We start from the raw sequence: 14,861 nt of genomic DNA, 5'->3' as shown, positions 1-14,861 counted from the left end.
GGAATTTCAAAATATTTGGAAAAACTTTGGAAACAATGAGAACATCTTAAGAACAACAAGCATGAAATGCATTAAATATGCCCCGGATCACTGCAGCAAAACCAGCAGGATGTGTTTCACCTTGGACTTCATACACAGGTGACAGGTAGGGAATAGACTGGAATGTAAAATGACAGTCTGTTAGGGATGGGTATGAACTGAGGTCTCTGCAGGTCTCTCTGAGTCACTTCACCTAGTGCATTCCAGAATTTAATGTCAGTGTACCAAGTTCCAGTGAGCTTCTGGAACAGGGTGATTACATGTCTTCATGATTGAAGACCATTACCGTGTTTTCCAGTTTAGAGATTTCCACTACATATATCTGAATTTTTGCAGAGAAAAAAAGTAATTATCAGAATTTCATAAATAAAGGGACCAACAAGATGTATAAAATATACTCTCTTCCTACCTGCCACTTGTATTGTAAAGTGAAGTTTCTCCCTTGCTGCCTCACAGATGTACTCTCCAGCATCCTTCTTCTCCACGCTGTCTAGCACCAGCTGACGACTCTTCCCTTTGGCTTCCAGGTGCATCTTCCTGCTGGAGCTCAGCAGCTTGCCATCCTTGTACCACTTCACCTCAGTCTGGGTGTCGGACACCTCGCAACTCAGAGCAGTCTTCTGGGAGAGAATGGCCTTCACCTCCCTCTGCACAGACTCCTTGTTGGCAAATGCAGCCTGAAGTTCTGAGAGAGAAACTGTACAGTTAGCCAGAACACCATACAATATCTATGGTTCCATGCCACAAAAAATATGAATTTCACAACCACAACAACAATCATGATAATAATTTTGCTAGACTGAGATGTCAGGAGTCTGAGTCACAAAAAAGCCTGGATTCATCGTCTTCATGATCACATACAGGATGCTTTGCCCAATTTCCATTGAGCTCAGAAAATGCTCAGCAAAGTACAAAGGGATCATATGTCAAAAAACCAGAATGAAAAATCGAAGAGAGCAGGTTCAATCTGAGTCAGAAAAAAACAATTATGGTAAATTCTGGGCACAAAACTTTGGAAGATGTATCTGCAAATTATACAGTTGGACTCATAAGCAGTTTAGCATGGAAATGACACAACCTCTTCACTCAATTATTTTCTATCAAATGTCAAGAATAATTTCCCATGGGCATAATTTCAAGTCCACTATAAGGGATGTTCTTTCAAGATATATCCACTGAAGCTTTTCACAAAACAGTTCAATGGATGAATACTGGAGAAGACCAAGAAATCCCAAAAGCTGATGTGAGGAGTGAACCAATCAAAGACACCCTTGTCTTACCTGTCACTTGTATCGTAAAGTGAAGTTTCTCTCCTGCTGCCTCACAGATGTACTCTCCAGAATCCTTCTTCTCCACACTGTCCAGCACCAGTTGACGACTCTTCCCTTTGGCTTCCAGGTGCATCTTCCTGCTGGAGCTCAGCAGCTTGCCATCCTTGTACCACTTCACCTCCGTCTGGGTGTCAGCCACCTCACAGCTGAGAGTGGTCTTCTGGGAGAGCATGACTTTCACCTCCCTCTGCACAGACTCCTTGTTGGCAAATGCAGCCTGCGGTTCTGAGGGAAAATGGTAAAGTGCACATGGGTACAGTGAAAGCCCTCTGCTTCGAGACAGCAAAGGCCTTCCACTTTACAGCAAAACAAAGTGAACTCGACAGGACATACATCCCAGAAGTCAGAGTCAGAGAGAAGCCTGAATTAATCACACATCATGATCTCACACACAATTTTGTACAAATTCCATTTCGCTCAAATAGTATGCAGTATAGCACAGGGAGGTGTTAAAACTAATTCCACAGAAAACTCTGTGTCAGATATCTAAACATAGGAAAGAGAAACAGAAACAAGTACTAAAATCCTTGAATAATGAACACATAAACACTACAGTTGGATAAATCAAAACTTGGCATTAGAATACATGTGGAATCCTAGTCATTCCATCCAGTGAATTCCTTATAGCTAAGAATCCAGACTTATTTCCCACTCACTTCATTTATTGTCCTTACACAGGAACATCTTGAAATCATCTATCTATTTCTAGCCTCCCAATACAGTTGAACGGATGAATATTGGAGAAAACCGAGAAATCCCAACAGCCGAAGTGAGGAGTGAACCAACCAACAAAATATATTAAAGATATCCTCTTCCTACCTGCAACATGTATTGTAAAGTGAAGTTTCTCTCCTGCTGCCTCACAGATGTACTCTCCAGAATCCTTCTTCTCCACGCTGTCCAGCACCAGTTGACGACTCTTCCCTTTGGCTTCCAGGTGCATCTTCCTGCTGGAGCTCAGCAGCTTGCTGTCCTTGTACCACTTCACCTCCGTCTGGGTGTTGGACACCTCACAGCTCAGAATGGCCTTCTGGGAGAGCATAGCCTTCACCTCCCTCTGCACAGACTCCTTGTTGGCAAATGCAGCCTGAGGTTCTGAGAGAGAAACTGTACAGTTGGCCAGAATACCATACAATGCCTATGGTTCCATGCCACAAAGAATATGAATTTTGCAACAAAGACATTAATTGTGATAATTATTTGGCTAGACTGAGATGCCAGGAGTCTGAGCTACAAAGAAGCCTGGATTCCTCATTTTCATGATATTTCCATTAAAGCTTTTTCCGATGCAGTTTAATGAATGAATACTGGAGAAGACAAAGAAATCTCAACAACTAAAGTAAGGAGTGAACCAGCCAACAAGGTGTATAAAAGATACCCCATCCTACCTGCAACATGTATTGTAAAGTGAAGTTTCTCCCTTGCTGCCTCACAGATGTACTCTCCAGCATCCGTTTTCTCCACACTGTCCAGCACCAACTGACGACTCTTCCCTTTGGCTTCCATGTGCATCTTCCTGCTGGAGCTCAACAGCTTGCTGTCCTTGTACCACTTCACCTCCGTCTGGGCGTTGGACACCTCGCAACTCAGAATGGCCTTCTGGGAGAGCATGGCCTTCACCTCCCTCTGCAATGACTCCTTGTTGGCAAATGCAGCCTGCGGTTCTGAGGAGAAATTGCAGAGTGGGCAGTGTGACATTTACAGTGCTGTGTTTCTGGACAGCAATGGACCTCTATTTTACAGCAGAACACACTGAAGTGGAGAGCCATGGATGGATATCAAGGGTTTCTGTAGAATTTCCATACATCCTCCAGTACAGTATAAGAAAATCAGTGAACATTACTGGCAAGAATCAGGGATAAGGGTGAGGGTTGCTCTACTATGAATTGATAACATCTTACTGTGTGTAGAACAAAGACACAAATGTTTTCTTACCTTCAACTTTCACAGTGAAGGTCAACTCGTCCTCAGGCAGTTTATAAATGTAAGTTCCTGCATCGCCAACCTTAACATTCTTCAGCGTGAGCTTCCTGGTGGTGCCGTCAGTTTCTATAGTGATATCTTTGCTTGCTTTCACCTCTTGCCCCCTTTTCAGCCACTTCCCAGGAGCGCTGGCCTGGTTCACTTCGCAGAAAAGAAGCACAGTGTCGCCACAGGATGATGAGAACTCCGTCTTTGTCTCGGCCTTCTTCACAAACGTTGACTTTGTCTCTGTGAGATGCAAACATATTATGAGCTGTGAAATTCAAAACGGGAATCACATGTTTTGCTCTCTTCCTACCTGTGAAAACTGGTAAATTAAGGAAGAACTTGTGATTCACAGCAACTGTATGTACAGTACAGAGCCAATACATTGCAATGAAAGGACTGGACCACCTATCTCACTGTAGTGCCCTTGATCATAGTACTTACCTTGAACTCATATAGCAAAAATTGCCCTGCTGTATAAATGGGGAAATCATTGTAAGTAGTTTAGTGTACAAATTGAATATGAGTGACTTTAGACAATGGTGTCTAATGAATAATGGTTAATGATGCTATATAGTTGTCTTCAAAAGGGTCCACAAACTTTTTCTCACAACTGTATAAACTAGTACAAATTTTCTGTGCTCATGTTTTACATCAGAACAATGGGATGGTCACAGATGGGTATGATTCAGTTTTTATATTTCTTATTATAATTAAACTCTATGACTATGTGAATGGTAATATCAGATTTTAGCACAAGTTCACCAGAGAACTACACTCAGGGATCGCAAAAAAGTATGTTTCCTGAAATCACACCATCGGCTTTACATGCCCACAGAGTGTTGCCATGCCTTGATGTAGTACCTGACCACTGATTGCACAGACACTGCTTTTCAACTGACTGTCCCAACATAACTAAGGCTTTTTATTGCGGCCTCCATCTATGCAGGACAGTGGTCTTCCTCACCCTTGATTTTGACTTGGAATGATATTTTATCGACGGCGGTCTCGCAGGTGTACTGGCCCTCGTCACTCAGCTTGGCGTGCCTGATGACCAGCCTGCGCTGCGTGCCCTCCGAGATGAGCCTGGTCCGCTGGTCCTCCTTGATCTCAGTCTGACCCTTCTTCCACACCACCGTGCTATCGGCTGTGGTCACCTCACAGCTCAGGACCAGGTCATCAGACAGGGGTGACGACAGCGCTTTGGGCTTGTTGACAAACCTGCCGGGCTCCACTGGTACACCGAGGAGGGAGGCAGAGCTCAGATAACGCTATTCCACCATGGTTCATAAGTATGTTCAGCAGCCAATGAGCTGTGAGCACAATCCACTAAAGACCCAAAGCATTTTAAACCATGCAGATCTGCCTCCCAGACTCTTCTTCAAGTTTTCCAGGCTTCCCCATGTATGGAAAAAGTGCACCTACAGTAAATATCATGCTAAAGTATACTACTATACGTAAGAGCTACATATGCACAAGCCAATATTTAATTTGAAGAATCAAAGCCAAGCTCACAAAGACAGGATCAAAATATATAATTGGAGCCTCAAGAATCCCCAGTATGTAGCATTCCGGAAATCTTCCTCAAGTCCTTGGCTTTTCTAGGCACATCTGCATTTATTCAGCTCAACATGATCCTAAGCAACAGCCAAGCATCTCTGGAAGCTTCAGCAACAAGTGTGTTCAAGTGTAGCGCAATGACACGCCAACTCCTGTGACACGATACTAAGCAGGAGACTCGCTCCAGTCAGGTATGGATTCTTGAAATCTGCAAAAATCTTTTTATTCATCATCATCTATACATCTTCACACCATGTCCCAGAATTATCATGGACAACTTTTGTATGTACTGTGTCTGTGCTATTTCTTCATATATGCATATAATGTACACGTTCGTGTGTCCTGCAGGCCGGAAAGTGTTCCACGGCACAAGTTGGACGTGAAATGCTTCACCAGGCTTCGCCAAGCAGGCACTCATGCATGGGACGCAAACACAGTGCATGGTGCTCATGCAAGGTATTGAAGCTAATAAACACCACTAATTTTCTCCTCTCTGCTCCACTTCTAACCACATAACCAAAAAATGCACCAGTACATTTTAAAATAGCCAGTGCCATAACGGCATTTGACTACCATGGGAGGTGGCTGTTTATTCGAATGTGAAACGTTAACTAAACAAATGTATATGGATGACTCTGAGTGATTAATTGATGGAGTGATTAATAGGAGACAAATCAATGAATACCTGACAGTCACTTTATAGCTAACACTGCCAGTTTATCCCCTTTTTTCCCCCCTAACTGTACTCTTTTTTTATAAGATGGAAAATCTGTTTTTAGACTGTCATGGAAGGTCAAATAGTTTAAGGAAAATTTAATCCAATGTCAGCTTAGCTAACTTTAGAAATAAAAACATGACAGATGAATATATAATTTGTTGTTATTTATACCTGGATTTGACATACCTTTAAGGGAGAGCTGGAAAGACATCTTGTCACCGTCACACCCACACTCGTAAATGCCCACATCCTCTTCGGTCACACCGTGCACTATGAGGATGCGTTTGCGATCCACACACACGCTCTCATACTTCTTCCCCAGTTGGAGTTCCTGGCCGTTCCGTGTCCAGAGCACCTGGGAGGAGAGATGAATTCAATATCAAAGTGTACACAGTTTGTCCAATTAATTGAAGATACTTAAATACAGAATCAACAGGCCTGTCTCAGAATATTGCTGCAATAAATATGAGGATAATATATGCAGTGCAAGACACAGTAAGATATGGAAAACAGCAGATCCCTTCCACAGACAATTTAAAAAGAGGAGCCCAACACGACAGTGAGCCATGCAGATTTTGCATTCAAGTCGCAGTCGTGGAGGACCTACGCACCTGGGCTGAGGCATCCGACACTTCCGCCTGCAGCTGCACAGAGCTGCGGACTTTGCAGGACACCACTTCCGTCCGCGCAGATTTGTTGGTGAAGTGGGCGGCTGCCGCTGGGAGAGCACAGAACCTGTTGTCATTTCTCTCATCATGTAGGCACCTGCACTAAAGCAGCCCCTGGGGGCTGGGATCGCTGTGCAGGTAGTCTCTGTCACCGAACGAGAAAATTGCTAGAAAGGCAGACGCAGACATTGTGATCAGCAGGATGCTGCTGACCGCCCCACTCACCCTTCACGTTAAGTGTACACGAGCTCTCCGAGCCACCGCCCACGAACTTCAGCTCCATCCCGTCCAGCTCAAGCCTGACACGGCGGATGAGTAGCGTGTGACGCGTCTTGGTGCGGGTGATGAGGTAGTCATCCCTGCTGCGTAGGAGGCGCCCGTTCAGGGTCCAGGAGCCTGAGCAGATGGCTGAGAGCTCCACGGTGAAGGAGGCCTCCTGGCCCACCACAGCTGGGCCACTTACCAGACCAGTCGTCACAGAAGCAGTTGGCTCTGGGGGTGGGACACAAAAGGCCCAGTTGGTCAAAGTCACAAGGGAAACATACATGTTCCATCTCAGGCCCACTGTGAGGAATGGTTCTGAGCATGGCTGCAGCACTTTGGAGGCTCACCGAGGTAAAAGGTTCCCGGGACCTCCAGGCTGGGGCTCTGGCCAAAGTCATTTAGGGCGCTGATGCGGAACTGGTAGCTAGCCTCCTCGGGAAGGTCGCTCACTGTCAGCTCAGTGTGTTGCACAGCGCCCCCGCTGCCACACCTCACCCACATCTGGGCGCCCACCTTCCTGCGCTCCACTAGGTAGCCTGTGATGGGCACAGGGCGGTCCGTCTCCGGGGGCGACCAGCAGAGGTGGAGCGAGACGTTGGTCTTGTTCCGCACCACAGGGTCAATGGGGGGGTCTGGAGGGTGTTTCCTCGGGGCTGGGGGGTGAGGGGTACATCGTTAAAGCCCCGTGAGCAATAAAAGTGAAAAAATTGTAAGCTGAAGGTGCTTTGGGTTGAAGTGCCTAAGTAAAGTATGCTACACGTACAGTAATATCTGAGAAAATACTGAAGTATTATACTCCATTAAATATTACTTAGCTGAGTTTACATCCATATGTAATTGTGAATAGAAAACCCTTTGAAGGAATTTGACATTAACCAAACTGGCAGGAAGAATAGAACTCACCCGTCACGCAGAAGTTGGTGGACGTCTTGCAGTCGCCGGCCACGAAGGCAACCTCTCCGGAGTCATCGGCACGGCAGTCACGAATGGTCAGCGTGTACTGGCGGCGGACACAGGCCACAGACACCCGGGCATCCTCCTGAAGCCGCTCGCCATTGCGCGTCCAGTAGGCCCCTTCACATGGCCGCTCGAGCTCCACACAGAAGAGTGCCGTGTCGCTCACGGGCACCACAGTTCTCCGCGGGAGCTTCCTGGTGATGTTGCCTGGGAGAGGAGTGTCAGGCCTTCGTTACATGTCTTGGTGCTACTAAGCTCTTTCGGGGCGTTACCTGTTCACTGACAACAGGCCCTTTCCCCACTGACCTCATATGTGCACCATTAACAATTATAGAGAACATCGATAAACTTTAATCAAAATTAACCATGGCCCTTAAACTACCCAAAATGCGCGTATCAAATTTGTGTTTTGTCTATTTGAATTCTGATTTATGTGGCCAAGGCCACTGTTGCTGTAGAGCTGATGAAACACATTTTATGTCATCATAGTCATTTCCTCTATCAAGAGATCTCCGGAAGGCCCAGGCGGAAACTACCTACCCAACACGGTCAGCTCAGCCACGGTGCGGCTGCCCTCCTTCATCTCGCAGATGTAGACAGCGTCATCATTGGTGCTGACATTACGGATGGTGAGGCGCCGCAGGGTGCCCTCTTCCTCCATGCTGTACTTTGCGCTCTGCTCCAGACGTGTCTCCTCCATGAACCAGTTGGTCCGGGCCGCTGGTACAGGCACCTCACACAGCAGCATGGCAGTCTCTTTCTCCCACACCTCCACGTCCTGGAGCTTCCTCCTGAATGGTACCTTGGGTTCTGCCGGGGTAGGGGGCGAGTCAGTTAGCTGCTCAGTCAAACTCAGTTCCCAGGCAATGATACATTTATAGAGGGTCTACGGTCTTCGGAAAAGACAACACATCACTGAGGGATGGTCAGACCCCCCGGCCACTGATTTCACCTACACTGCCATCAGGTGCACCACCTCACTACCCCAGCTGCCCCAGGTGACCTTGCCCTCCAACAAACACACTTCCGCCGCATCTGAGCCACAGCCTCATCAGCTATGCTAATACAGAAGAGCCAAACAAAGGCAGAGCAGAGTGCCAGGTTACATTTAGGGCTCAGAATCTCTCTTGGTCCTATGTTTGTCCTCCGCCAAAGCTGGGCGGGTCATGAAAACTGTCCAAATGCTTAGTGCCGTGGAACAGCCGGCTGCTAACTGTTTCCCCATGTAGGAGGCATTCATCATGGGCAGAAAATAACTGAAACCCAACAGTGCATTTCACAAAATGTGTTGGGATGTGGATCATTAGTGTAGACCCACAAGGGTGGGAACCCTTGGCCTTCATTCTGTAGGGCAAGAAAAAAAGATCAGTGGAAATTACTAAACCAGCTCAGTGTGTATGGATATGTAAAGAGAAAAGGAAGCCAAAAAGCCTAAAAGACAGAAAGATCATATTAGAAAGTGTTAAGACACCGAGATATCTCCTCCAGCTTCCTTTTACCATAATTAGAGGCTATTAGCCGATATGTGTCCAGACAGATGAGCACCCTCATGAAAGAATCTTACCTTTGACAATTACAAGCACAGCACTGTACGTCTGCCCTGCCAGGTTGGATGCGTTGCAGGTGTACAGACCATTGTCGCTCTGTTTGCAGTACAGAATCTTGAGGATGAAGTTCTCCGCCTGGTCCTCGTACATGACGTGGCGGCGACCCTCAACAATGTTGACCCCATCCTTGCGCCAGATGATGTGTGGCTTTGGGTGACCAGTGACAAAGCAGCTGAGCTTGGCGTGCTTGCCCTCGGTGACCGTACAGGTGCGGGTGAATACACCCTTAGGCAGCCTGCCGGCCAACGCCGACACGCAGTCATGATCCTGAGCAAGGCTGAGCCCCAGGGTGCTGAGGCCCTCGGGGGTCTTGGAAACGGTAGAGGAGGAGGAGGAAGAGGAGATGGAAGACGAGGTGGTCTCCATGGCACGGTAGATGGAGATGTCCTTCCGCATCTCTTCCTTGCGTTTCTGCAGGTGAGAGAGGAGCGAGGTGCCCCTGTCTGCACTGGCCAGCTGCCGGTCCTGGAGCTCTACCACCAGGGCTGCTGCCACGTGGGCCCGACCCAACGAGTTCTGGGCCCGACAGGTGTACGTTCCGCTGTCCAAGCTGCGCACGCACTGGATCTTCAGGGTGCTTTCCTCACCATCGGTGATAATCTTGACACGATTAGACTCACCCACATAGCGGCCGTCCTTCTCCCAGTCAAAAGTCGGCTCGGGAAAGGCGGACACTCGACACTGGAAAGCCACATCTTCACCGAGTCCCACCCGGGCAGAGGCAGGCTTAACCAGGAACACGGGCGCACGCTCCACCATCTCGGACGGCAGCGCCACCTTGAGCGTGACAGCAGCATAGGCCTCGCCAACGCTGTTCCTGGCCCAACACATGTACTGGCCACTGTCCTCAAGGGTCAAGTCGTAGACCGTGAGCCGGTACATGTTGCCATCCTCCACCGCCTTGAAGCGGCCCCCTGATGAGATGGGCAGCTTGTCCTTTTCCCAGGTGACCAGCGGGGCTGGGTCTCCCACAATGGTGCAGCTGAGTGTGGTGTCCCGACCAACACATACCGAGAAAGCCTTGGGTCGTGTCAGGAAACGGGGAGCACCGCCAAACGGGTTGTGGTCCATCTTGGGTTCCTGTTGGAGGAAAAACTTGTTCTACAAAGAGCCAACAATTTGACAGAAACAAGAGGCATCGATACCAGGGTCCAGCAAAGGACAGAGCTTAAAAAAACTGCGCAGTAATTTATGAGTGTGATGAAAGTGAAGATTAGTTGAGAAACAGCAGATACTGTTCAAACCACAACTTGTTTACTTCCACTGAAAACATTCTGGCACCATTAATAAAACCGCGTTTGTTTTCCATCTGAGCGGACAGTGCAACTCCCTCGCTCACACCCGAGCACCCTTCAATAAATCACTATTATATCAGTTAAGGACACATGGCTGTACATGACACACTTCTGCTGCACCGCTGACTATAGGCCCTCATCAGGCTGCTGTATAAATAGGACAACAGTTGTATGCTGCCTGAACCGTGTTCAGCGTGTTTGTGAGGCCATGGCACCACGTGACATGATGATATTTAGGTAGCTGTGGCCTTCTTTCCTCGCCATAAACACCAGGAGGGTTGTCCCTGCACGGAAACAGGAGGAGAGACCGGCCTCCACACTGGGCTGGGTGTGGAACCACGGTGTACAACACAGTGCAGTCCACATTGTTCAATACTGTTCATCTGGCACTTTTCTCTAAGGTGACTCATAATGTGAGGTTTGTGCAATGAGCTGCTTACACTGATCTACCCATTTACAGAGCAGGGTAATTTTTTTTACTGTATCAGTTGGAAAGAAGAACCTCAATCAAGGGTACTACAGCAGGAGTGGGGGATTCGAACCCGGGACCTTCAGACTGAATCCAGTGTCTCTAAACATTACGCTACCTGCTGTCACCCTACAGTGTTTCAAAAAGCCAGAGGAGGGAGTTTTACCCTGTCCAGGGTGTTCCCCCTGAGCCTTAAACCCATTGTTTCTGGAATAGGCTCTGGATCACCACAACCCAAGTGGTTCTTGAAACTGCAGAGATGGACGAACAGACAGATGGAGACAGTTTGTTGCACAGAACAATTAAAATGCAAGAGGAGGAGCTGCATTTCTGTCAGATGTTTGGAAAAATCTGCCAGTAATTTGGTGATTTAGTGACCTTTGTGGTTCTGAAGGTGATGCTGGGTGGGGGGGTGGTGGAGATTTGATCACCGCGAAGTGCAGACTAAGGAGCCGTCAGGGTCAGGATTAGCACTTCATGAACTGAACGGGACGTTCAGATGACATGACTCCAAGTCTCAACCCCCCCAGTAAAAATACCCGGCGGTACAAACGGCTCAAACACAATGGTTTCAGACTGAAGTGTCAGCTAAGACAGAATACAGCAATAGCAGAGTGCGTGTGGCCACCGCTTCCCGACTCCTGCAAGGTTCTTGCCTCCAAACAGTCAGCTCCACCATGAAAGACCCTCTTACAAAGCTGTGCACAATTACAATGATTTTCCAAAACACACTGATGAGACCATGCAAAGTTTACTGCAGTTAGAAACGTAGTACAAGGCAGCAATCTTCCTTCATCCCAACAAAACGTATCGCCTCCTTAGTAGCAGATAAAATGTAGACCAAGCTGAGTTCCACGGATATGGGGGACAACAGCGGGGACGGACGGGGCGACATTCCTGCACCCGCAGGACACGACATCCACTGACTGCTGCTGACAGTCCACTGACAAGTAGTTTATCCACTGGATCATAACTTGCTGAGTCATATTTTGATCGGGCATCACTGCAGGTGCACTGCATCACACTGCAGATACACCAGTCCTGTACCTTCACATTAGAGCTCAAAGTCCACACACACACCCGGTGAGCTCCTGTGCATGTGTGTGTGTGTCACCAAAGTGACTCTGCGCTGCAAACACGGCGAGATCACAGCTGCAACAACACACTCCGACACACACACACACAGAACCAGTGATGTGCAATGAGACAAGCCACAGTTTTCGCCCTATTCGGCCCACGGAAGAAAGAGCTCAGCGGCTTCACAGTAACATAAAGCGGTAAAACTGCAAAATGACACCATCTTCTGCAGTACACTTTGCTTCGGGATGAGAGCCGCAACTCCACATGCACAAAATGCCTCCCAGCACATTCAGCTTCTTGGCACGAAAGGATTTGGCCGCTCACCGCGTTAAAATGACGACGCCGATGGACCGCACGGACAGAGCTGCAGACGCTTCGCCGGGTTTTCCTGAGCTCCGGCGCTTCAGGAAGGTGAGCTCAGCAACAATTTCTCCGGTTTCAACAATTCTGCCGGCCGCCTCTGGGCACCAATCTGCCTAAAAATGCTGACGCATCACGCAGATCGCGTCTGTCAAATGTTTACAAAATAGCAGCGGCGAAAACCGAAACCTCTGTCGTGTTCTAATTTGAACTTCACTCACTTTTCCGTATCGAGTTTCAGCATCACTAAAATAGCCACTTGGATCCAAGCTTCCCAGAGAAGGAAGCACAGCGCGCAACAAGCGTATTGTCACCCTGCCGAGGGCGCCGGGCCCGAGCGCGGCCGCGGCCCCCACGCTTCACAGGCGGCTCCTCTCCGCCCTCCGTTCCTCATGTTGCTGAGCGACCTGTTGAGATCGCGCTGTGGTCCTGGCCACGTCGACGATGAGCCGCTGGGATGGCGCCTCCCATGTGGCAGGTGTGACCCGAGCGATCGCTGCAAACAGGTGGAGTGCAGGGGAGCAGCACCTCCCCTCCATCAGTTCTCAGAGCATCGCTGCTCTTCTCCATGACACCATCGGCCTGGGAAGTTGCCTTCCCCCTTATATTTGCTTTTTGACCTGGCAAGGATTCATGACTATGACAAAGACACTTTAGGTCCAGGGGACCCCCTGCATTGTGACCCCTGTGGGCTCACAATGTCCTCTTGAAGAGTAAAACTGTGAAGAGGCAGCATATCTTTCCTGTGACATTTGCAGCCTTTGTCGCCCCGCTGCTCTGAGCTTCATGTCCCTAAAATAACTTCAGCTGTCGGGACTTGTCTCCGCACGCTGCCATTTGCAGAAGACCAGTGAGATCACTTGTCTCGTACTTCGACTAATATCACAAAATACACGCAAAGTATTCTTACTTTACGAAAGAGGCGCGCATGGATCCAAATATTGATTACGCTGCAGTCGACAGAAATGCGCCAGCCAGGTGGGAAATAAAGCTATATTTCTCATAAAACCTATGCTCTCCTTTAGTTTTACAGAAAACGAGGGTACTAAATAATCAGAAAACTGGAAAAAAGCTATTTAAACGATTAGAACTGATACAAGTTTCAGATTCGACAAATGGCAAGTGTGACTTTTCAATAGACAAAATTAAAAAAGTAGAAAGAACATTTTTTATTGTGCCACTGTCCGCTATAAGAAGTCTGAATTCACACGCTAGGCAGGAAAGAGCACGCATTCTTTAAGGATTATGGATGTTTTTTTAATAAGCCTGTAGGGTTCATATACTGAAGAGCACGCAGTCTTTCCCACTCACCTGCTTCCCTTCAGCCTCGCAAGGGTTAAAGCGTCCTGTTCACCATCTGGAGGAAACCTGCTTGAGAAGTTCACGCAGTCACCCGCATATCAAGGCTCTGCTAAACTTGACGCCCTGTGTTCAGGTGAGGAGATGCCGTGTCCCCCAGGGTCCAGCACTGTCCCACACCGTCCTGACTCCGCACTTTCTCTTTACCTTTTTCCTTCTCCTTCTTTTCCTCTTCCTTCCTAGCCTCTCCTTGTCCCCCGTCAGTGCTGCATGGTGCCCACCAGCTGACGTTCCTTTGCCAGTGCGGCTCTTTTCCAAAATAGCCCAGTGCTGCTGCTGCTGCTGCTGCTGCAGAGATAATCTTACCGCTAGGAGAGGGGTGAGGACGCATGCAGGGGGGCTGGGGCTGTGGGGGTGTGTGTCTGTCGGGGGGGTCACACCTTCTGCTGATGGAGAAACAAACTACTGGCTGCAGGATTATTTCTCTCTCTCTCTCTCTCACACACACACCAAATTAGAGTAACTTTTGCTCTTTGCACTTTGCCTGATGAATTTATTCCAAATGTTTCTGTTCAGGGGGTGCGGTGGTGCAGTGGGTTGGACCGGGTCCTGCTCTCCAGTGGGTCTGGGGTTCGAGTCCCGCTTGGGGTGCCTTGCGACGGACTGGCATCCCGTCCTGGGTGTGTCCCCTCCCTCTCCGGCCTTATGCCTTGTGTTGCCGGGTAGGCTCCGGTTCCCCGCGACCCCGCATGGGACAAGCGGTTCAGAGAATGTGTGTGTGTGTGTGTTTCTGTTCAAGGGGGGAATGGTGGCACAGCAGGTTTGGTGGGGTCCCATGCTCTGGGGTTCGAGTCCCGCTTGGGGTGCCTTGCAACGGACTGGCGTCCTGTCCTGGGTGTGTCCCCTCCTGTGCTGCTGGGTTAGACTCTGGCTCTCTGTGACCCTGCTTGGGACAAGTGGTTTCATAAGTGTATGTGTGTGTGTGTAACACACACATATGTATTTGTGTCTATATATACACACATGTATAAAAAGTAAAGTAGGAGGCAAACACATTGCAATGATCAGGTTAAGTGCATTGGATCTTCTGCACTTTTCTGCTGGCACTTGAGGAGTTGGCCAGCTAATTAAGCTAACAGCAATAAATGAAGGAGATGCAGTATATCCTGTAGATGAAGAAAACACAGTAAAAGTAGGCTGACTTCACTACTCACTCTTGCTGGCATGTGGATGCAGTGGTGCATGG

At 48.4% G+C, this 14,861-nt stretch overlaps 1 protein-coding gene across 1 annotated transcript in view; it reads right to left on the bottom strand.

The window, feature by feature from the left end:
- Positions 1 to 13,910, bottom strand: part of obscnb (obscurin, cytoskeletal calmodulin and titin-interacting RhoGEF b) — a 62,982-nt gene extending 49,072 nt beyond the window's left edge. Inside the window, exons 1-14 of the mRNA XM_029253433.1 lie at positions 13,628 to 13,910; positions 9,070 to 10,192; positions 8,046 to 8,315; positions 7,452 to 7,712; positions 6,896 to 7,201; positions 6,510 to 6,776; positions 6,228 to 6,334; positions 5,803 to 5,971; positions 4,306 to 4,572; positions 3,306 to 3,581; positions 2,759 to 3,034; positions 2,190 to 2,465; positions 1,320 to 1,595; positions 449 to 724 (exon numbers count right to left, since the gene is read on the bottom strand). Coding sequence (XP_029109266.1) covers positions 449 to 724; positions 1,320 to 1,595; positions 2,190 to 2,465; positions 2,759 to 3,034; positions 3,306 to 3,581; positions 4,306 to 4,572; positions 5,803 to 5,971; positions 6,228 to 6,334; positions 6,510 to 6,776; positions 6,896 to 7,201; positions 7,452 to 7,712; positions 8,046 to 8,315; positions 9,070 to 10,183 — 4,141 coding nt within the window. The 5' untranslated portion in view covers positions 10,184 to 10,192; positions 13,628 to 13,910. The remainder of the gene's footprint in view (positions 1 to 448; positions 725 to 1,319; positions 1,596 to 2,189; positions 2,466 to 2,758; positions 3,035 to 3,305; positions 3,582 to 4,305; positions 4,573 to 5,802; positions 5,972 to 6,227; positions 6,335 to 6,509; positions 6,777 to 6,895; positions 7,202 to 7,451; positions 7,713 to 8,045; positions 8,316 to 9,069; positions 10,193 to 13,627) is intronic.
- Between the last annotated feature and the right edge of the window lie 951 nt (positions 13,911 to 14,861).

The sequence above is a fragment of the Scleropages formosus genome, chromosome 7 (assembly GCF_900964775.1).
Source record: "Scleropages formosus chromosome 7, fSclFor1.1, whole genome shotgun sequence".
Classification (NCBI taxonomy): domain Eukaryota; kingdom Metazoa; phylum Chordata; class Actinopteri; order Osteoglossiformes; family Osteoglossidae; genus Scleropages; species Scleropages formosus.
The sequence above is the reverse complement of the archived record's forward strand: the minus strand, read 5'-3'. Positions and strand labels throughout refer to the sequence as shown.